Source organism: Diplodia seriata, assembly GCF_021436955.1.
Source record: "Diplodia seriata strain FDS-637 chromosome Unknown scaffold_4, whole genome shotgun sequence".
Taxonomy (NCBI): domain Eukaryota; kingdom Fungi; phylum Ascomycota; class Dothideomycetes; order Botryosphaeriales; family Botryosphaeriaceae; genus Diplodia; species Diplodia seriata.
Genome location: NW_027117311.1, coordinates 3,462,499 through 3,480,173, shown reverse-complemented (window position 1 = coordinate 3,480,173; position 17,675 = coordinate 3,462,499). Strand labels below are relative to the sequence as shown.

The 17,675-nt window shown below is 56.9% G+C and overlaps 7 protein-coding genes across 7 annotated transcripts; 2 read left to right on the top strand and 5 right to left on the bottom strand.

Moving 5' to 3' along the window:
- Nucleotides 1-2,738: 2,738 nt before the first annotated feature.
- On the bottom strand, nucleotides 2,739-3,851 carry SLS55_004926 (uncharacterized protein; the record flags this gene model as incomplete). The annotated part of the gene is made up of 2 exons (XM_066776378.1): nucleotides 2,739-3,579; nucleotides 3,718-3,851. 2 exons carry the CDS (start codon nucleotides 3,849-3,851, stop codon nucleotides 2,739-2,741), a joined length of 975 nt encoding a protein of 324 aa, XP_066634259.1.
- Nucleotides 3,852-4,294: 443 nt separating this feature from the next.
- On the bottom strand, nucleotides 4,295-5,078 carry SLS55_004925 (uncharacterized protein; the record flags this gene model as incomplete). The annotated part of the gene is made up of 3 exons (XM_066776377.1): nucleotides 4,295-4,486; nucleotides 4,542-4,808; nucleotides 4,875-5,078. 3 exons carry the CDS (start codon nucleotides 5,076-5,078, stop codon nucleotides 4,295-4,297), a joined length of 663 nt encoding a protein of 220 aa, XP_066634258.1.
- A 1,670-nt stretch (nucleotides 5,079-6,748) lies between these two features.
- SLS55_004924 (uncharacterized protein) lies at nucleotides 6,749-7,293 on the bottom strand (the record flags this gene model as incomplete). The annotated part of the gene is made up of 2 exons (XM_066776376.1): nucleotides 6,749-6,809; nucleotides 6,884-7,293. The coding sequence occupies 2 exons, from the start codon at nucleotides 7,291-7,293 to the stop codon at nucleotides 6,749-6,751; spliced, it is 471 nt and encodes a 156-aa protein (XP_066634257.1).
- A 1,024-nt stretch (nucleotides 7,294-8,317) lies between these two features.
- cwf19 (Pre-mRNA-splicing factor cwf19) lies at nucleotides 8,318-10,602 on the bottom strand (the record flags this gene model as incomplete). Its single annotated transcript, XM_066776375.1, has 3 exons — nucleotides 8,318-8,830; nucleotides 8,892-10,245; nucleotides 10,562-10,602. The coding sequence occupies 3 exons, from the start codon at nucleotides 10,600-10,602 to the stop codon at nucleotides 8,318-8,320; spliced, it is 1,908 nt and encodes a 635-aa protein (XP_066634256.1).
- Nucleotides 10,603-10,848: 246 nt separating this feature from the next.
- SLS55_004922 (uncharacterized protein) lies at nucleotides 10,849-12,096 on the top strand (the record flags this gene model as incomplete). The annotated part of the gene is made up of 1 exon (XM_066776374.1): nucleotides 10,849-12,096. One exon carries the CDS (start codon nucleotides 10,849-10,851, stop codon nucleotides 12,094-12,096), a length of 1,248 nt encoding a protein of 415 aa, XP_066634255.1.
- A 414-nt stretch (nucleotides 12,097-12,510) lies between these two features.
- On the top strand, nucleotides 12,511-13,713 carry SLS55_004921 (uncharacterized protein; the record flags this gene model as incomplete). Its single annotated transcript, XM_066776373.1, has 2 exons — nucleotides 12,511-13,031; nucleotides 13,122-13,713. 2 exons carry the CDS (start codon nucleotides 12,511-12,513, stop codon nucleotides 13,711-13,713), a joined length of 1,113 nt encoding a protein of 370 aa, XP_066634254.1.
- A 2,228-nt stretch (nucleotides 13,714-15,941) lies between these two features.
- On the bottom strand, nucleotides 15,942-16,975 carry SLS55_004920 (uncharacterized protein; the record flags this gene model as incomplete). The annotated part of the gene is made up of 3 exons (XM_066776372.1): nucleotides 15,942-16,566; nucleotides 16,625-16,739; nucleotides 16,792-16,975. 3 exons carry the CDS (start codon nucleotides 16,973-16,975, stop codon nucleotides 15,942-15,944), a joined length of 924 nt encoding a protein of 307 aa, XP_066634253.1.
- Between the last annotated feature and the right edge of the window lie 700 nt (nucleotides 16,976-17,675).

Genomic DNA, 17,675 nt, shown 5'->3' with positions numbered 1-17,675 from the left:
TGGTGATGGGGGGAACGGCATTGTGGGTTGATGTTGATGATGACAATGATGATGATGATGGTGGTGGTGATGGTGTGATGCTGGGTGGTCCAGCAGCATCAAGGCAAATTGCAGCGGATCTGCAAAAGTGGCTTGCTGCGTGGATTGTGGAGGAGGGAGGGGAGTCAGGAGGAGACCGAAGGGCGAAGAGCGAGAGTAGGAATCGCTGCGCTGTAGGGTCAAGTCGAACATCGCACAAAGCAGGCAATGCCTTGGTTGCCCTCGAACAGAAGACCGCGAAAGTAACGTTGTAATCCATTGCATATTCTACAGGTCTCTTTCTGCCGTTGTTGCGGTGTTGGTGTGGATGGTATGTGGGTTGGCTTTTAAGTGTCTGTCTGTCGGAGTGGGATTTCGGGGAGCAGAAGGGAGGAGTCTGGTGACTGTTGGTGCTGCGCGGTCTGTGCGTGTGGCTGGCAGGTGCAGTGGTTGGATGGGTGGGTATTTAGAGAGCGGTTCTTCTTGCGAAGTTGGTGGGTTTTGCTGAAGTGTATGGGTGGTGGCACTGAGACGTCAGTGCTTCCGGACTCTACCAAAGGAAGCCGAAATACCTCACTCGTCTTCCGTTGGCCGGGTTCGCTTCATTTCTCAGTCATCGTGTTCACTTGGGAGCATGCCTGTGTGGTTGCTGGGATCGATCTGCTTGATGAAGAGCAGCAACGAAGTGGAATGATGAGCCGCAATTGCATTTGATACTGGTGTTCCGCCCATGAAATTACCCGGTTGCAAAGATACATGCGTGCCGCTCTGCTCGCGAAAGCAGTGAGAGGAAGCCGTGATCTGCAAAGTCAATTCATTTGTGAGAGAGAAAGTAGGCATCAGATATTGGAGGCTGGGTATTCAAAGCATGCGTAACCATTGGTCTCCCTCGCGAACGAGTCCCGTGAGCACAATAATGTCCCCGTGCGAGTCTAATACTGGCCAAAGCGTCTATTCTGGGTTTGTGAGCCACTATTTAAGAACGGGCGAAGACGTTGGATTAACTGTGGTATCAAAAGCTCCAGCCTCAGCAAGCAAGATTGGTGGAAGTTCGAACTACTGGGCTCCCGGTCTCAAATGCAAGCAATCAACAGGACACTCGGGTTCTTTGGTTGCCCGGCAGAAATGCCTTTCCCTAAAAACCTTACCGGGCCCAGACTTTGATGCTGCGCGAAGGATCAGGCTGATGATCGTCAGCACAAAACGATGATGACGAAGAAGCGCGACAAGCATATCTGATGGAGATGCGGTCATAAATTACATTTATGGGGACACAAACACCTGAGATGGCGAGCGAACTGCGACGGAGACAGTACGATGTAAGCATTTTTGCCCTTTTCCACAGCTGAGAGTATGATGGTCAAGTATATGCCATCAAGTATATTCTACTTCGGCCTTGGGATCGCTGTTGGAAGACGAATGAGTGCTGCAGCGAGGCCTTAAGTAGGTTGGCAAGCCATCAATATGAAGGGGAGATCCCACGCGTGCTTTCCTTATCCTGTGACTAGGGACTGCAAGCTGGGGGCATGGCGACGTATAGTGCACGGGAACACACTGTTTGGATCATGGATAGGAGTACTCCAAACACCAAAGCAGCGTCTTTGAGACTAATTGTCAGAGATCCTTTCTGGGATCTGAGGTCAAGTTGAGGCCGTTTCATTATGAAAACTAGCACACAAGACACTGGCTTTGGCCCGTGGAGAGGTGGCTTTTGTCTTAGGACAGATTCGCAGCGGCCGTCCATGCAGGGAGAAGCAGAAGCTGCGTGTAATCAGGGAAAGTTGGTTTTGATGAGCATACGCATATCTTGATGCTGAACGGTATCATCGCTTACGGAGCAGTTGGGGCCAGCGAAGAGTATGTGTTTAAATATGTACGCGGACGGAAGCCAGTACCTGTCGATTTTGTTTCGGTTAAGTACCACTCATCCGCTCCTTCAACGACCCTCGAAACGATACGAGGCCGGAATTATATAGAGAGAAACTTCCATTGCGGCTTACAGCGATCCTGCTAACCTTCATCGTGTGATGCAACGCTCGGCTGATGCATGAAGCACATGCTTCGGGTTCCACTCACGAGTACGTGGTTTCGACAGCAGCATATGTCAATCTGGGGTCGGGCTCAGGAGTTGAAGTATTTTCATATGTTTCAAGCAAACATGGGTAGGTATCCTGTTGCTTTTCTTCAACTTCTCATGCCTGCCTTCGAAGCCGTTACGATACCAATGAGACAACGTTACACCTGGCGTTGCCGCCAACGTCATTACTGCCAATTACATACCCAACGATCCCGCCACCCCCCATCCAGACCCAGAACCAAAATCACTTCGAAGACGACAACGAAGAAGAGGGAGAACAAACCACAGCCAGTCTCATTTAAAGTGTCCAGGGGACCACCAAAGCCCTCCCTTCATCCGCCTCCAAAGTCCGGTTGAGCTTCCAAACCACGCCTTCCACCACCCACCTCCCACCCACGCGCGCGCTCGACACCCACCCTGCCCGCAACCAATGCTTTACAACGCCAACACCGCACCAGTAAAACTCCCGAAAAGTGCCCACATAGACTATCCGAAGGCCAATCCAAGCCAACAGCTCAGCCCCATCAACCATCCCCTCCACCACCACCATCCCCCACCCCACGACTCTCCTCATCTCCCCCCTCCTCCTCCTCCCCACCACGCACCGCACCCTCAAGCCCACACTCCTCTACACCACCCTCAGCTACTCTGCTCTGTTCCCCTCCCCTCCCCGCCCCTCCCTCTCCAACTCCCCATAATACGCCCTCCCCCACGCCTCCACGACGCCCATCGACCGCCAGACGGCGTCCAAATGCCACGTCCAAAGATTGCACCCAATCGCATACGTCGGCCGGGTCGGGTAGACAAAGACCGTGCCGTCATCATCATCATCATCTTTCTCCTCCTCATTATACTCTGCGCCAACCGAGTCCGCTTCCTGCTGCTGCTGCTGCTGCTGCTGTTGCTGCTGCTGTCGCCGCCACGCGCCGCCTTCGCCGCCACCTCCTCCCGCCCACCCCACCGGCGCCCCCGGGGGCTCCGGCTCCGGCTCCGGGACCGGATCGAAAAACAGCAGCCCGAGCCCCCCGTTCTCGCGCCACGCGGCCTCGGGCACGACGATGAGGAACCCCTTGTAGACGGCGCCGGCGTGGCGACACGCCGGGATGGGTCTCGTGAACGGGTGGTGATGATGATGCAGATGCAACGACGACGACGACAGGTCCCCCCGCTCCTTCTCCGCGGCGACATCCGCCGTCGCCATGTAGTGCCTCCGGCAAGCGTCGTTGCGCATCGACATCGGCACGACGATCCCGAAGAGAACGATGTCGAGGCGCAGAAGGGAAATGTCGTCATCGTAGGCGTTTGTGCATTCGGCCCAGAGCGCGTCGGCGAGGGCGGCGAGCTGGGCGGGCGTGTGGGTTGAAGTGTCGAAGGTGACGTAGACCTGGAAGGAGAGGAGGGGCCGGATGGTGGGCGAAGGGCCGCGCCAGATGCTGATGCCGGGGTGGCCCGAGTGCGAGACGAAGCGCTGCCGTTGGAGGAGGCTGCAGGCGGTGGTGGGAGGGAAGAAGGGGGGAGGAGTGAGGGGCGCGTGTTGTCGCTCCGGGGGGAAGTGGGGAGGTGGGTAGATGGGCCGCTGGAAGACTTGGCGACGGGTTAGTTGGAATTGCGGGGGAGGGGACTGGGGCGGGGGGAAAGGTGGCTGCGGCGGCGGCGGTTGAGGCGGTTCGTGGTTTGGTTGTGGTGCTGCTGGTTTGCGGGAGCGCGGCTTGAGTATGCGGCGCTTGGGCGGTGAGGTGGGCATCTTGCTGAGCATGGTGGCGAGCGACAACTTGAGGGGTCGTCCGTCGGTCTTTAGAGAGAGTGTGGCCAAAGAATGCTATGGAAGCTTTGTTGTAAGTCGCCGGTGAGTGTGCGAGATGAGTAGACGAAGTGATGGGTAGAGAAAGGGTCCAGCGCGGAGCCACGTCGACCTGAATGTAGGGAAAGAGCAGCAGAAGCACAGCCACTTCCAGCTTGAGTGGACATGGTCTCAACGCATGCCGTTTTTGGGAGGGGTGAGGCGCTCACCCGGGCTTTACATGGTAGGAGATCCAGCGAAGTTAGTCTGTCGGGGGAGGTGACGCGCAACACCAACCCGCCGACTTTCACAAGCACGGAAGGAAACAACCCCTTCTCCCCCACTTAGTTGTATATCCACGAACTCCGTCAATACGATTTCGCGAACGGGCTGCTTTCTTCCACCTATTTCTCCAGTAATTATTGAGTGTTTTCGTCTAGCTTCTGTTTCCTCAAGATAAAGGCGTGGTAGTCGAATGAGCTCTTGTCATCCGAGAGATACTCCATATCGAGGTCCCAAATGGCGTCGCGATTCAGTATAGGTTTGATAAAATGGGGCTGTCTGAAGGTGATGTAAAGGAAGACGCCATCGGGCTTGAGCACGCGGAAGACCTTGGAAGCACATCAGCCAAGCCACACAAGGCACAAGCTCGACAAACGTGCGAACCTCGTTGATATATCTGGCCGTATTCTCCTTGACCGTGTCCGGCGGATCCCACGGACTCCCGAAAATCATGGCGTCCAGGGTGCCCTTGTCGAAAGCCACGTCGACGGAGCCGTCGGGGATGTCCTTCATGTCCCGCACATCCGCCCACCTCCATTCAATACCCTTGTCTTGTCCGTGCCTGGCCGACATGAGCTCGACCACGACGGTGGAGAAATCGACGCAGAGCTGGTTGTTGTATCCGCGGACGGCGAGGTCATGCGGAATCGTCTGCGAAGGCAAAGGGTCACGTTAGTTTGGAGGGATCAGGCCAGCGGCTGAAGCATGCGGGCGTACGCTGTCGCCAGAGCCGAGGTGCAGGATGCGAGGGTTCTTGTCCGGGCTGGCGCGGGAGTCGAAAAGGTGCTTCTTAAAGAAGGGCTCCAGGGCGTCGTACGACTTGAACCACTCGTGCGTGGGATGCTCGCCGTCCGACTTCGCATAGCGCTCGTCCCAGTAGCCCGGAGTGGCCAGCGCTTCCGCTTCTTCGGACGGTTTCATCTCTGCGGCGAATGGGTTGCGAGAAGCTGGGGCGGAGAGTGCGCATTGGAGGACGCGGATAGAAAATAAGTTTGGACTGGGTTGTTATCGATAAGCTGCTTATCACGTAGCCCCGCCTGCCCCGCTACTGGACCTCTCCCCTTCCATCAACATGCTCAGGTCCATTCCGGGCTCCACGTGACGCATATTCAGGGAACTGAACTTCCGAAAATCAATATAAAAGCCTTTGTGGAGCACCTCTACCTTTGTGGAGCACCTCTACCTTTGGAACGACAATAAGCTTCGACACACTGGAAGCGACGCACTGGAAGCTCCTCTACTCTCGCGACCAGACCGGAAGATTGAATCGATGACTGGAGATGCGCCGAGAGCCGCGATCCCTCCTCACGCAAGTCCTCTGAGTATACTCAGACAATCTGATGAGGATTCTCATCAATTAAGCACGACATTCATGCTCCGCACCGTCTTAACCCTGCTGAACTGCATCATCACACTCATTGCATCATCTTCATCATCGACGCTAGGTATTAATTAATTAGACTGAAGCAGACTGTTAACTTGTTCGATGCAAAAATCCCAACTTCAAAGGGTGAGAGTGACATTAGACCCGACCAGAGGACAGTGTCTGCTCCTTTAACAACTAATTCATGTTGAGCAACAGTTCGGATATGTTTGTTGTCAGAAAAGACATTGCATTCGAAAAGACGGCCCATATATAGCCAACCCACCACGCAAAAAGCCAAGACCAAAAGTGAGAGTCACGAGAGCAGCCCATCTAACCGGAAACTCCAAAGGAGATCTCAACCCATAATACCCAGCCTTGAGATCGCAAGTATCGAACCCTCACATTTCCCGTCCCGTCCTGATCCCAAATCCAACCACCCACGAAACCCCCACCCACCGCTCTCACTCACTCACTCTCACTCACTCACTCCGACTCCCGTTTAACCTCCTCCAACCCCACCCAAACATCCTCCTCCACGTCACCACCCTCCCCACCCACCGCCACGTCCACCACCTCCCGCAACTCCTTCAACACCCTCTCGCACCTCCCCTTCCAAGTCTCCATCATCTCCGCCGCCACCATCCTCGACGCCTCCTCCAAAGCACCGCTACCACCACCACCACCACCACCACCACCACCACCACCACCACCACTCCCGCCCGCTCTCACCCCCGCATCATCCACCGCGGCCCGGGCCCGGGCCCGCACCCACGCCTCTTCCGCCCTCCCATACGCCCTCCGCGCAACCCGCACCTGCTCCAACAAGATGAGGATGCGCGGCGGCGGCGGCGTCCTCCTCTTCTTGCTCTCCTCCTCCCCTGGTTCTTCTTCTCTTTTGGGGATAGTCGCCGCCGCCGCCGCTGCCGCCGTTCGGGCGGACTTGGCGGCGGGCGCGGCGGCCGGGGGGATGTCGTGTAGTGAGGGGGGGCTGCGGCTGCGGCTGCGCTTGAGGTGGCGCCGGGAGGCGGCCATGATGGTGGTGGTGGCGGCTGGGGTGGCGGATGACTTGCTGGTGCTGGGTGGTGTGGACGGGGACTGCTGGGTGTTGGGGGGCTGTTGCTGGCGTGCGGCTGGCTGGTGGTGCGCTGCTCCCACGGAGGCTTCTCCCCCTCCCTGTACGGAAACGCCCTCGGTCTGCGCCCTGATCGAGTTGTACCGCGGATTATCAAATTTCCTGGCTCTCTCCTCGTGCCGCGACGGTGCCGTATACTTCTGAAGCCAGCGCGCTAGCTGGCCCGTGTTATTTGGCCGATATTGGCTGCGCAGCACATGAACCAAATAACCCAGCGCTTCGACGCACGCCCAGCGGCCGACGTCTGTGTCCATGTGTCCGTGGAAGATGCCATGTTCCGACGCGACGAGAGCGGGAATGACGAGCAGTAGCAAGCGGACGTAATGGTCAGAAAGATTGAAGCGGGTTTTGTCTACCATAGTCTCGCTGATGTTGTCGTTGGGGGGTCCAGAGCGGCGGACATAGAAATCCGTCGGGTGGGCAACTTCGCGCAAGGTGGCGGGCACGACTGTCTTGAGGAAGACGTGTCCGCTGAGGCTGCCGGTTACCGGGCCCCAGAGGAAGTCGTCGCGGAATTCGGCCCAGGCTGCGAGGAAGGTGGGCTGTGAGAGGATGTGCGTATACAGCTCATCCTGAGTGGCGAGGCCCAGCCTTTGTAGGCATTGGCGGATGGAGATTGTACTGTTCCAAGAGGTCATTGGGATGGTTTGAATGACGTGATGGGTTAGTTTGGTGTGTGACGGAAAGCCTGCAACTACCGCGAGTTGGCGGAAGAGCTGGAAGGCTGTGGTGTAGAGGTGAAGTTGAGAAACAGACTGGAGTGGGGTGTTTTGTTTGGAAGGTGGATGGAGGAAGAGGGCTAGATATCTAGGGTCAAGACAGGCAACCGCGCTACCAGACTAAGAGAGTAGGTGCGCCTTCCTTGTTGCTCCAACTTTCAACTCCTTCATTTGATATGAATGAGAGAGGCCGAGGACCCTTGTCCAACACCGGATAGGACCCGGTGTGGAAGGTTCGAGTCTGCATGCGCATACCAGCAGTATGCTCCCATAAGACGTCCCATAAACCTCAATTATAAGACTCAGGTCGATAGCATTCGCCACCGATCAAGCAAGCCATAGATAACCTTGGTCAACCTTCCCAGACCAACAAGTTCCACTCCCCTTGGAAGGTCCCAATGCAGGCGCCACTGCCGACTTTTCTTTCGAAATGGATTTTAAGTCATTGATGAGTCTCACCACAAACCTCCTTTGCTGATTCTCAGCTTCCCGCGATGATGGTGAGGTGCATCTGCAATGCGTTGTAGCAACTTCGTTGAGCGTTCCTCAAGTGTGGTAAATGGAAACCGCACACCAGTTTTCCTGTTGCGTGGGCAAGAGCGACGAGCCGCCAGTGTGACTCCGCGCACATGTTGGATGCGTTGCCACCGTTGTCGATTGGTGGATGTACGTGGTACGGCGAGGACGCTCGTCGGCTTTTAAGTGTTGACGAGGGACTGGGTCTACTGACGCAAGACGAGCAGCTTCAAAGTTCACAGGCCTCGACGCACGCTCCGAGATTTCCCATCCAAAGGCCTATAATCACCTGTCTAGCGACATGTATCATCCTTGTGGGCATCTTTGCAACGAGCCGACTATTCTCAGCTCATAAACACCTCAATTTTGGGTATGATAATCACCAACGCCGGACCTCCTCCCCAGTATTTTTTACATTCGCTTCTTCCTACTGCTCCTCCGTCAACACCCTCGTCCAATCAAACTTCTTCCATGCCTTCCTGAAGCCCTCCACCCTCCTATCATTCCGATGCCACCTCCCCTGCCTCTTGATAACCTGCGGCCCGACATCCAACATACCCCCCAGCGTCTCCCGCGCGAACAGATCCCCCTTCGGCCACCTGTTCGCATCTTCGACGATGTGGCCCATGCCGCCGTCGAGCTCGAACCAGACGTGGAAGTACGGCATCTCCTTCGCGATGCTGCGGCGGAACGCCATGCGGCCCATGCCTTCGCGAGACTTCTTGGCCGTGTCGATGAGTTTCTTGTGCTGGGTCCACTCCTCGTCGGCCGAGAGGATGGCCTCGCGGAAGAAGGCCGGCGCCGTCTCGCCGAGGTCGTACGGGATGGGGACGGCGTTGAGCGAGGCGTGGCGCTTGCGGTGCGGCGATGCCGCGTTTTCGTAGAAGACGACGTCGCGGCCTTGGTCGTGGTACATGCGGATGAGGCATTTCATGAAGTTCTGAGCGAGGTAAAAACGTTAGTAACAGTGGATATGGGGGTGGGGCATGTTGGCGGCTTACTCTGATCTCTTCCCACTCGTCGTCGTCACACTCGAGCAAGTTGATGCGGTGCTGGATGGGAATAATACAAGCTCCTCCTTCGCTAACCTCGGGCTCGGTGGGGAGAGTGAGATAGACGCGAGTTCCCAAAGACACGATGGGCGCAACCGGAGGCGTATTTGTGTCTTCGTGGTGGCAGAGGGGGCAGCTGTCCAGAATGCGGTTCATCTTTTGGAAGTCGCCGATGGCCGTGTTCCTGAGGTTGACGTTGGATTTTTGGACGTGCTTGGCCAACTTGCTAGCATTCTCATCCATGTAATCCAGGTCATCGTCAAATTTGGCGTCCTTTGCGATGGTCTCAGCCAAGCGATAGCCTTCTCCGCCTTGCTGGCCTCTTGTCCTCCGCTCTTGTCTGACCATGTCCTCGATGCTCATATCCTCATTCTCCACCACCAAACCCCGTTCTCTACCTCTCTTGTTGTCGATCTCATTAACCTCGCCCTTGCGGCTTGCAAGCATCCTGTTCTCCATCGCACCCAACACCACGACCTCGGGCTCCTTGCGGTTTGCAGCACCAGCCATGGCAGCATTGTATTCTGCCTCAAGCTTGTCTGCCTCCGGGCCTCCTCTCAATTTGGCCTTCATCATCTTCGCCCGCAGTCTATTAAGCGAGGTCGCATCCAGCGCAGCAGTCCTCGCTGGAGGAGGCTTTTCCTGCATGACCTGGCCTTGCGGAAGCTCCGGTACCTCATCTGCACTCGGTATCGAATCTCTGCGGACGCCGGCCTTCATCTTTCTCTCCTGATAGAGCTCCCCGCCCGGCTTTTCTTTTCCGACATAGTCTTTGCCGTACATGGCACGGCGTTCAAGCTCGGTTTCTTCCTCTCGGGCATCATCGAAATCCCGAAGACTACCGTATCTTTCCATGGCAACGTCATCGACCGGCCGACCGCTCTCTTTAGCCTCACGGTAGACGTTCTTGAGCTTCGTCATCCGCCATTGAGAGCCATTGTCCCCAAAGGTATAGCGAACCTCGTGCTGTGCCGGCTCTTCAACAGCACTCGTGTCTTCCTTGCCTTCTTGGAGGTCTCTCAAGTGATGATTCAACTCCTTGTCGTGGATCATCAGCTCGTAGTCTTTCTTTGTCGCCTTTGACCTGTCCGGCTCTGGCTCCTTCCTCCTCTGCACGTAGTCCACGTCCATTGCCGAGGGTGCCTCCATCCAGGAGTCGCGCTTCAGATCCGCCGCCTGCGCATCGGCCAGTCGCTGGTCGACGATGTCCTCTGTAGGCGGTGCATCCATGGTACCCTTCTCAAGGTACGCGTCTTCATCGTCGTCGGCACGAGGTGACCTCGAGCGCTTGCGGTCATGATGTCTGCGCCTTGATGAGCGATGTTCGTCGTCGCGGTCGTCGTCTTTATGGCGGCGGGAGGAGCGGTGGTCGTCGTCATCCCGACGCGAGCGCTTGTGTCGATGGCGCGATTCATGGTCCTCATCCTTGTCGTGGGAGCCGTGATGCCTCGAGGAGTGATGGTGTCGGTGGTGGTGTTTGCGCTCGCTATCCTGCTCCAGAATCAGCACATGTGCAACGGATTGAAGCTCGGGGGAGAGCTCGCGGTACCTTGGAACGGTGATGATCCCGGTCTCTGCTGCGGCTGCGGTGGCGACGTTTTTGGGAATCCTCGCGGGACTTGTTCTCGGCGAGCTCGCGCTCGAAGTCTTCGAGGCCCATTTTGGAAACAGAGGGGCGGGGTTGTCGTGATGCAGAGCGCGTCGGCGGAGTTGGCAGGGTCTCGTCGGCGGGCGCGAATGATGGGACCTCGCACCTCCGCCGAAACTTTTCTGACGTAGCTCCCCCACCACCACCGAATCTTCCGCAGATCAAACCACGCAAATCAACTGCGCTGCCACACCTCCGCACCGCGCGCAAAGCACATCTCCCCGTGGCAACAACCCAAGACACTCGGCGCGCACCACAATGGCGACCAGCCCGTCCGGAGCGCCCGTCTCCATCGTCTGCGTCGGCATGGCCGGCAGCGGCAAGACGACCTTCATGCAGCGCATCAACGCGCACCTGCACGCGAAGAAGGAGCCGCCCTATGTCATCAACCTGGACCCCGCGGTGCGCAACGTGCCCTTCGACAGCAACATCGACATCCGCGACTCGGTCAACTACCGCGAGGTCATGAAGCAGTACAACCTCGGCCCCAACGGCGGCATCATCACCTCGCTCAACCTCTTCGCCACCAAGATCGACCAGATCCTCGCCCTGCTCGAGAAGCGCACCGCGCCCCCTCCGCCGCCCGCCGACGGGGAGGCCGCGCCGCCGCCGCAGCCGCAGCACAGGCCGATCAAGAACATCCTCGTCGACACGCCCGGCCAGATCGAGGTCTTCGTGTGGAGCGCCAGCGGCGACATCCTGCTGGGCTCGCTGGCATCCAGCTTCCCCACCGTGATCGCGTACGTCATCGACACGCCCCGCACGGCATCGACCAGCACCTTCATGAGCAACATGCTGTACGCCTGCAGCATCCTCTACAAGACCAAGCTCCCGATGATCCTGGTCATGAACAAGACTGACGTCAAGGACGCCGAGTTCGTCAAGGAGTGGATGACGGACTTCGAGGCTTTCCAGGCGGCGCTGCGGGAGGAGGAGAATGGCGGCGGCTTTGGGGGCATGGAGGGAGGCGAGGGCCCGATTGGCGGGGGCAGCGGGTACATGGGCAGCTTGCTGAACAGCATGAGTTTGATGCTGGAGGAGTTTTACCGGCATCTGAGCGTTGTCGGCGTGAGCTCGATGACGGGTGCGGGTATAGACGAGTTCTTCGAGGCAGTGACGGAGAAGGCGGCCGAGTTTGAGCGGGATTACAAGCCCGAGCTGGAGAAGAGGCGGGAAGAGCGCGTCAAAGAGAAGGAGGAGAGGCGTGAGAAGGAGCTCGACAAGCTCATGAGGGATATGAATGTTGGTGGCGCCTCGAACAAGACGCCCAGCAAATCCAAGAGCAAAGGAAAGAGGAAGGAGGAGCCGGAGACGGTCAGCGATCTCGAAGATGAAGATGAGGATGAGGACGGGCCGGCTGCCGACTCGGACGACTTCGAGGAGAGTGACGGTGATGACGAGGGCTTGCAGGGCAGGTACCAGAAGGCGCTAAAGGAGGACCATGAGAGGGCGGAGGGTGATGACATGAGCTTTGCGCGGTACGTCGCGCAGGCTCGCATGGGTTGAAGCGCTGAAGCGATTTGTAGACATTTGGCGTTCGGAGATTTGGATGGCAGCATAGGGCGGTGTTCGGGACGAGTCTTATTCCATGATATCAAAAAGGAATTGTATCTGCGGCGAGGATAGTCCATCTTCCATGTGATTCCTTGAAGTAGGAGCCGGAATGCCTTGATGCCTGCGGAATTAATCTTAAGCAGGCTCAGACTCTGGGACTGCAGCCCAACTCATTATAAGGAGGCTTTTAGCTTTGTTCCATTCCATTTCGGAGACAAAGTAGTGATTTGTTGTCGTCGGCGCCAAGAGCCGGTAAGCGAGCTTGCGGCGGCGTGCTGGACCTAACAACGAATTTCTGCCCCACGGGCCGCCGACGCGCGACACCACCATCACCGCGACACCGGCAACCCACAATCCCCAGACACCATGGCCGACCTTCTCAAGGATTCGCCGCTCCACGCGGTGCAAGTCGAAGCCCTTGTGCTCATGAAGATCGTCAAGCACTGCTCCCAGGCCTTCCCCACCACCGCAACCGGCTCCATCGTCGGCATGGACGTCGACGGCACCCTGCAGGTCACCAACTGCTTCCCGTTCCCGAACGTCGACGCCCCCGTTGACGGCACTCACGACAACACGCAGAGCGCTGCCGCCGCCGCCCCGCGCGCCAAGGCCAACGCCGTCTACCAGAACGAGATGATCAAGTTCCTGCGCGAGGTCAACGTCGACGCCCAGAACGTCGGCTGGTACACCAGCACCAACATGGGCAACTTCGTCAACCTCAACACCATCGAGAACCAGTTCTTCTACCAGAAGGAGCTGAACGAGCGCACCATCGCCCTCGTCCACGACGTCAGCCGCAGCTCCCAGGGCACCCTCAGCCTGCGCGCCTTCCGCCTGTCGCCCCAGTTCATGCAGGCCTACAAGGAGGGCAAGTTCACCACTGAGAGGTATGCTCCACACTCCTCATCGTCTTTGGAGAGCTCAACCTGACCCAAACTCTCCATCTTAACTCGCCCACACCGCTGACTCCCTCCCAGCCTCCAGAAGAGCGGCCTCCGCTACCACGACATCCTCGTCGAGCTGCCCCTCATGGTCCACAACTCGCACCTCCTCACCTCGCTGCTGCACCAGCTGCCCGCGCCGCCGGCCAAGGGCGAGCTGGCGTTCCCGTCGCACCTGGCGGCGCTGCAGCACACGGACGGCAGCGACGCGCGCAACAAGCCGCAGCCGCCGCTGTGCCCCAACTACGACGCGCTCGACCTGTCCATCGACCCGTTCCTGGAGAAGACGTGCGACCTGCTGCTCGACAGCATCGAGAGCCACCACACGGAGCTCAACAACTACCAGTACTACCAGCGCTCCATGGGCCGCGAGCAGGCCAAGATCACCGCCTGGCAGCAGAAGCGCAAGGCCGAGAACTCGGCCCGCGCCGCCGCAAAGCAGCCCCCCCTGCCCGAGGACGAGTGGCAGCGCCTCTTCAAGCTCCCCCAGGAGCCCAGCCGCCTCGAGACCCTGCTCAACAGCCGCCAGGTCGAGCAGTACAGCCGCCAGGTCGACGGCTTCACCGCCGGCGTCTCGGCCAAGATGTTCGCCGTCAAGAGCAACTTGCTGCCCGGCGAGTCGTCGTAAGGGGAGAAAAAGGAAGATTTATCATCACGACCATGGGAGAGTGGGAGAGAGAGGGTCGCCGCAATCGACTGTCGCAGTGCGGCTGGTTTTTTTCACGGGAAGGAGAAAATGAAGCAGGGCGATTATGGGGGGGAAGAAGCGGACTTTGCTTTTTGCAGCATTGGGCTTTGGCGTTGGCGACTGGCCAAGGAAGGGAAGAAGGAAAAAAAAAAAGCTTCTGGGCAAATTAGAAGAAAAAGAATTGCCGGGAAAATCCTTTTTATGGGTGGAGGGAGGATAAAAGAAGAGGTTTCTTCCTTTTTTCCTGTCTGTATCATGTGGACTAGAAGAGGAAAAAAACAAAGAGCGAGCGGATATCTAATGACCACGATTTTGTTTGTTAACTTGAAAACGTCCAAGCGAGGCAGTGAGATACCTGGTCGGTTGGGGTTTCGTTTCGTTGGTCGGGATGGTAGACGGTGGCTCGCTCGCTCGCTCGCTTTGGCGGTGGGTGGGGGAAATCGCCCTGCCGTTTGAGGGGGACGGTGTGGCGGGGGCGGAGCCTCTGAGGTATGAATGATACGATGAATGCAAAGTTCGTGGCATGTACATTGACGCTCGTCGTGCGTGGGTGCATATGTGATTGGTATCTCAACTGAGTTTGGGATCGTACTCTCCAGTTTTGCGGGCCTCTTTGCTAGAGGCGAGTCATTGGAGGTGGAGGGAGGGACTACTGACTGCATTCTTCAATAGTGGTGTGCCCGGTCTGTTGGGGGAAATAATTATTATGTACGCTCTTTTGTTGTTCCGCTTCTGTGCTTACAGCTCTATTTCTTTGTCTCTGTCGAAACCCTCGAGGCCGCGCGAATGTTTCTTCGACATAATACGCAAAGGATTGGCCAACATATGAGAGACTACATCAAAAAATGGCAATCTCGGAAGACGACGGGTACTACTGGCGATATCAGATGTCTGTTGCCTGGCTGGCTAGCCCCTCCAGACGCTTCGGTTACTCCTGAGCCTCCAACTTCTCTGAGACTTGTGACCTGGTGTCAGATACGACACTGCATTGAACTCTGGGCAAGCTTTTATATCGGCAGGCCCGGCAGGCCTGGCAGGCCCGGCAGGCCTCCCTCATCCATGAGGCTACAGCGGGTTGTTTGCTTTATAGATAGATTAGGACTAGCGTAGTTTGCTACCAGGTGGTGGTATATAAAGCACCACCAGCAGCCTCCACTAATCGATCATCCTGCTTCACCATCACTTTTACATGGATCAAGCGACTCTTTCCTGGCTCTGGACAAAAAGAAGGTGAAACGTGAAACTCGGTCTGCTGTGGAGATACTCACTCCCATTCACACTGCTCCCATTGGGAACGCCGGTAGGACTGACCCTTGTGGTGTGGATGGTGATTGTGGTGTCCAGCACTTCACACAGATGATGAAGGGCATCTTTTAGCGACGATAATAATCGACACCGTCTTGGTCACATAGCGAAAACGTGACGAAAACCAAGTGGGTCACGACTAAGTAAGCAGAGGAAGAGAAGTGAAGTCCGAGTGCTTCATGAATCATCATGTTCAGCCAGCATAGGCGTCGAAAGACCGGCCTTTTAAGTGGCACCTTTCCTCGTCGTTGACTGTACTCCAACAAATATCAGTCATACCAACATCCGGTTTCGACTGGGGAAAAGTGGATCACGTAGCGGCATCCATGGCTGCCTACAAATCGTGTATGTTATTTATCATCAACGTGCTTGACTGAGCAATCAAGCTACCATATGCTGTGATTCTCATCTCGACTTCGCTGCAATAGCAAAACCGACAATCCGGAAATGAGCGCAGGTAAGATGGCAAACCGGGATGGAGAGTGGCCGCATCGATATCGTTCAAGCGAATTTCCGCGCTTTTGCAAGCAAGCAATAATGTAGAAAACGCCCAGAGCATGCACCAGTGATGGCCACGAAAATCAAGTGTAAGTGCAGGAAAAAAAAAGAAAAAAAAAAGCCTAAGTTCGTCCTTCCGTTCAAGTTACCCATCCCATTCCTTTTCCCTTAAGCTCGCCAAATGCTTTGTCATCTTCCCTTTGCGCGTGCGTGGATATGTGGCTTTTTACTTTCTTCGAGAGGAAAGCGCTTGCGGCCGCGGAAAAGAAACTGTCGCTCTATCAACCAGTTGAAAATGAAAAATATTCCTTCGTCTCCCAGCATTCCTCCTCACGTCGTTTCGTCGTATCCTTTTCATCCCCGATTTAAGCCGCAGCAGGCTGACCCTCCTGCGGCTGCGAGGCCGGTGGCGGGTTACCGGAAGGTGCTAGAGTTCCATCAGCCTGCTTTTCCGGCAGGAGACCCTTGGACAGCCACAGCTGAATGAGCGGCATCATGGGCTCCATCTCCTTGTCGCTGAGCAGGTCGTACTGCTGACCAACGTTGATGAAATGGATGAAGCACGTGTTGAGCTCCTTGTAAGCGTTGAGGTTCCAGAACGGGTCGAGCCAGTGGCCATGGTACAAGTGAGCGTAGCAGCGCATCATTTGGCGGTAGATCGACTTGATGTCGTCCTTGAAGTGCTTGGGGAAACCAGCAGGCTTGCCCATCCACTCGTCGCCGGAAAGTTGGGAAAGCGGAGCGTTCAGAGAAGTCGGGCCAGCAGCAATGGGGCTGTTAGAACCGGGGGTGTTCAGACCTCCCGAGGCATAGGTGGCGGCGGAGGTGCTGGAAGGCTGAGATGGTGTCGTCGTGTCGACAGGGAAGAGGTTCTGGTCGCCAATCTTGCCCACGATCCACTTCTGAACGAGCTGGATGTACTGGTAGGCGGGGATCTTGATGGGCTTCTTGTTGTTGTCCAGCCAGGTGTAGGTGTGGCTGTCATCGCCGCTACTTAGCATAACTTGTTGCTCGTCTAATCAAGGTGGCAAATTTCAGGTGAACTTACCCGGCTGCAGACATGGTGGGGCAGGTGTCCGGGTTGCAGATTGGACGACCCGTCCGCTCATCGAGAGTCTTGATGATCTGGATCATGCCATCCAGAAGACGGTATTGCTCGACAACTGCGGGTGGTAAGGACGGGTAGAGCAAGGTGGAGAGCCAAGGGCCACGAACCTTGGTGAGCAAGCCACTCGCCCTCGTCGACCATCTTCGGCCGGGCAGCCAGAGTCATGAAGTTGCCCTTGACGATGAGGTTGGAGTACTCCTCGCGGAAGAAGTACGGAGGCTTCCTGTTCTGAGGCGACTGCGAACGGTCGGCCTCGATTGGAGCGCTCTCGTTGGGAGCGGCAGGAGCCATTGCGGGCGAGTGAGTCATCTGCTGCGGCTGGCTGGGATACTGCTGGGGCGAGTTCTGGTAAGACATGGTGGGTGACGCGCTGCCCTTGGCTTGCGGCGGCGGTTGGTTATTGCTGTTCTTGTTGGATCGTCCGCCAAAGCCTTGGCGCCTGTCGAGCAATTGAGTTAGTGGTGGCGTTCTGGACGCTTTGACTATTGGATGAGGTGGGGGTCTGGCATGGAATGGAGAGGCTCATGCGCAGCGCAGGTACGGATGAGAAGCAAAGGGAGGGAATGGCAGCAGGCAAGACGGTAGGAGGCAAGCAGAGACGCGGGGAGGAATCACGTGTGGGCGGTGTGCAGCGGGTGGAGAAATAAGAACAAAGAGCAAATGATAGCCACGTGCGGGAGACGATCGGGGGAAATTATCAGGCTGGGCGGCTAGACAGAGCCATGCGCGGGGCGGGCGGGGGCAAGGAGAGGTATGCAGAGGCATCTAAGGCCACGAGGAATGCTAAGCTTGTTGCAACTTACACGCTGGAGAAGAACGACGCCATGTCTGCAATTCACGCAGTTTCCGGCAGGCGAATGGGGCGGCGGCGGAGGATGGCGGCAAGCCGGAGAGCGAGGTGGCAGAAGAGACGGAGAGCGAGGGGCGGGCGGGAGGAGTGTAGATGTCTGAACCTCTCCCTACCGTGGCCGGGCGGTTTCAGTTGCGCCCC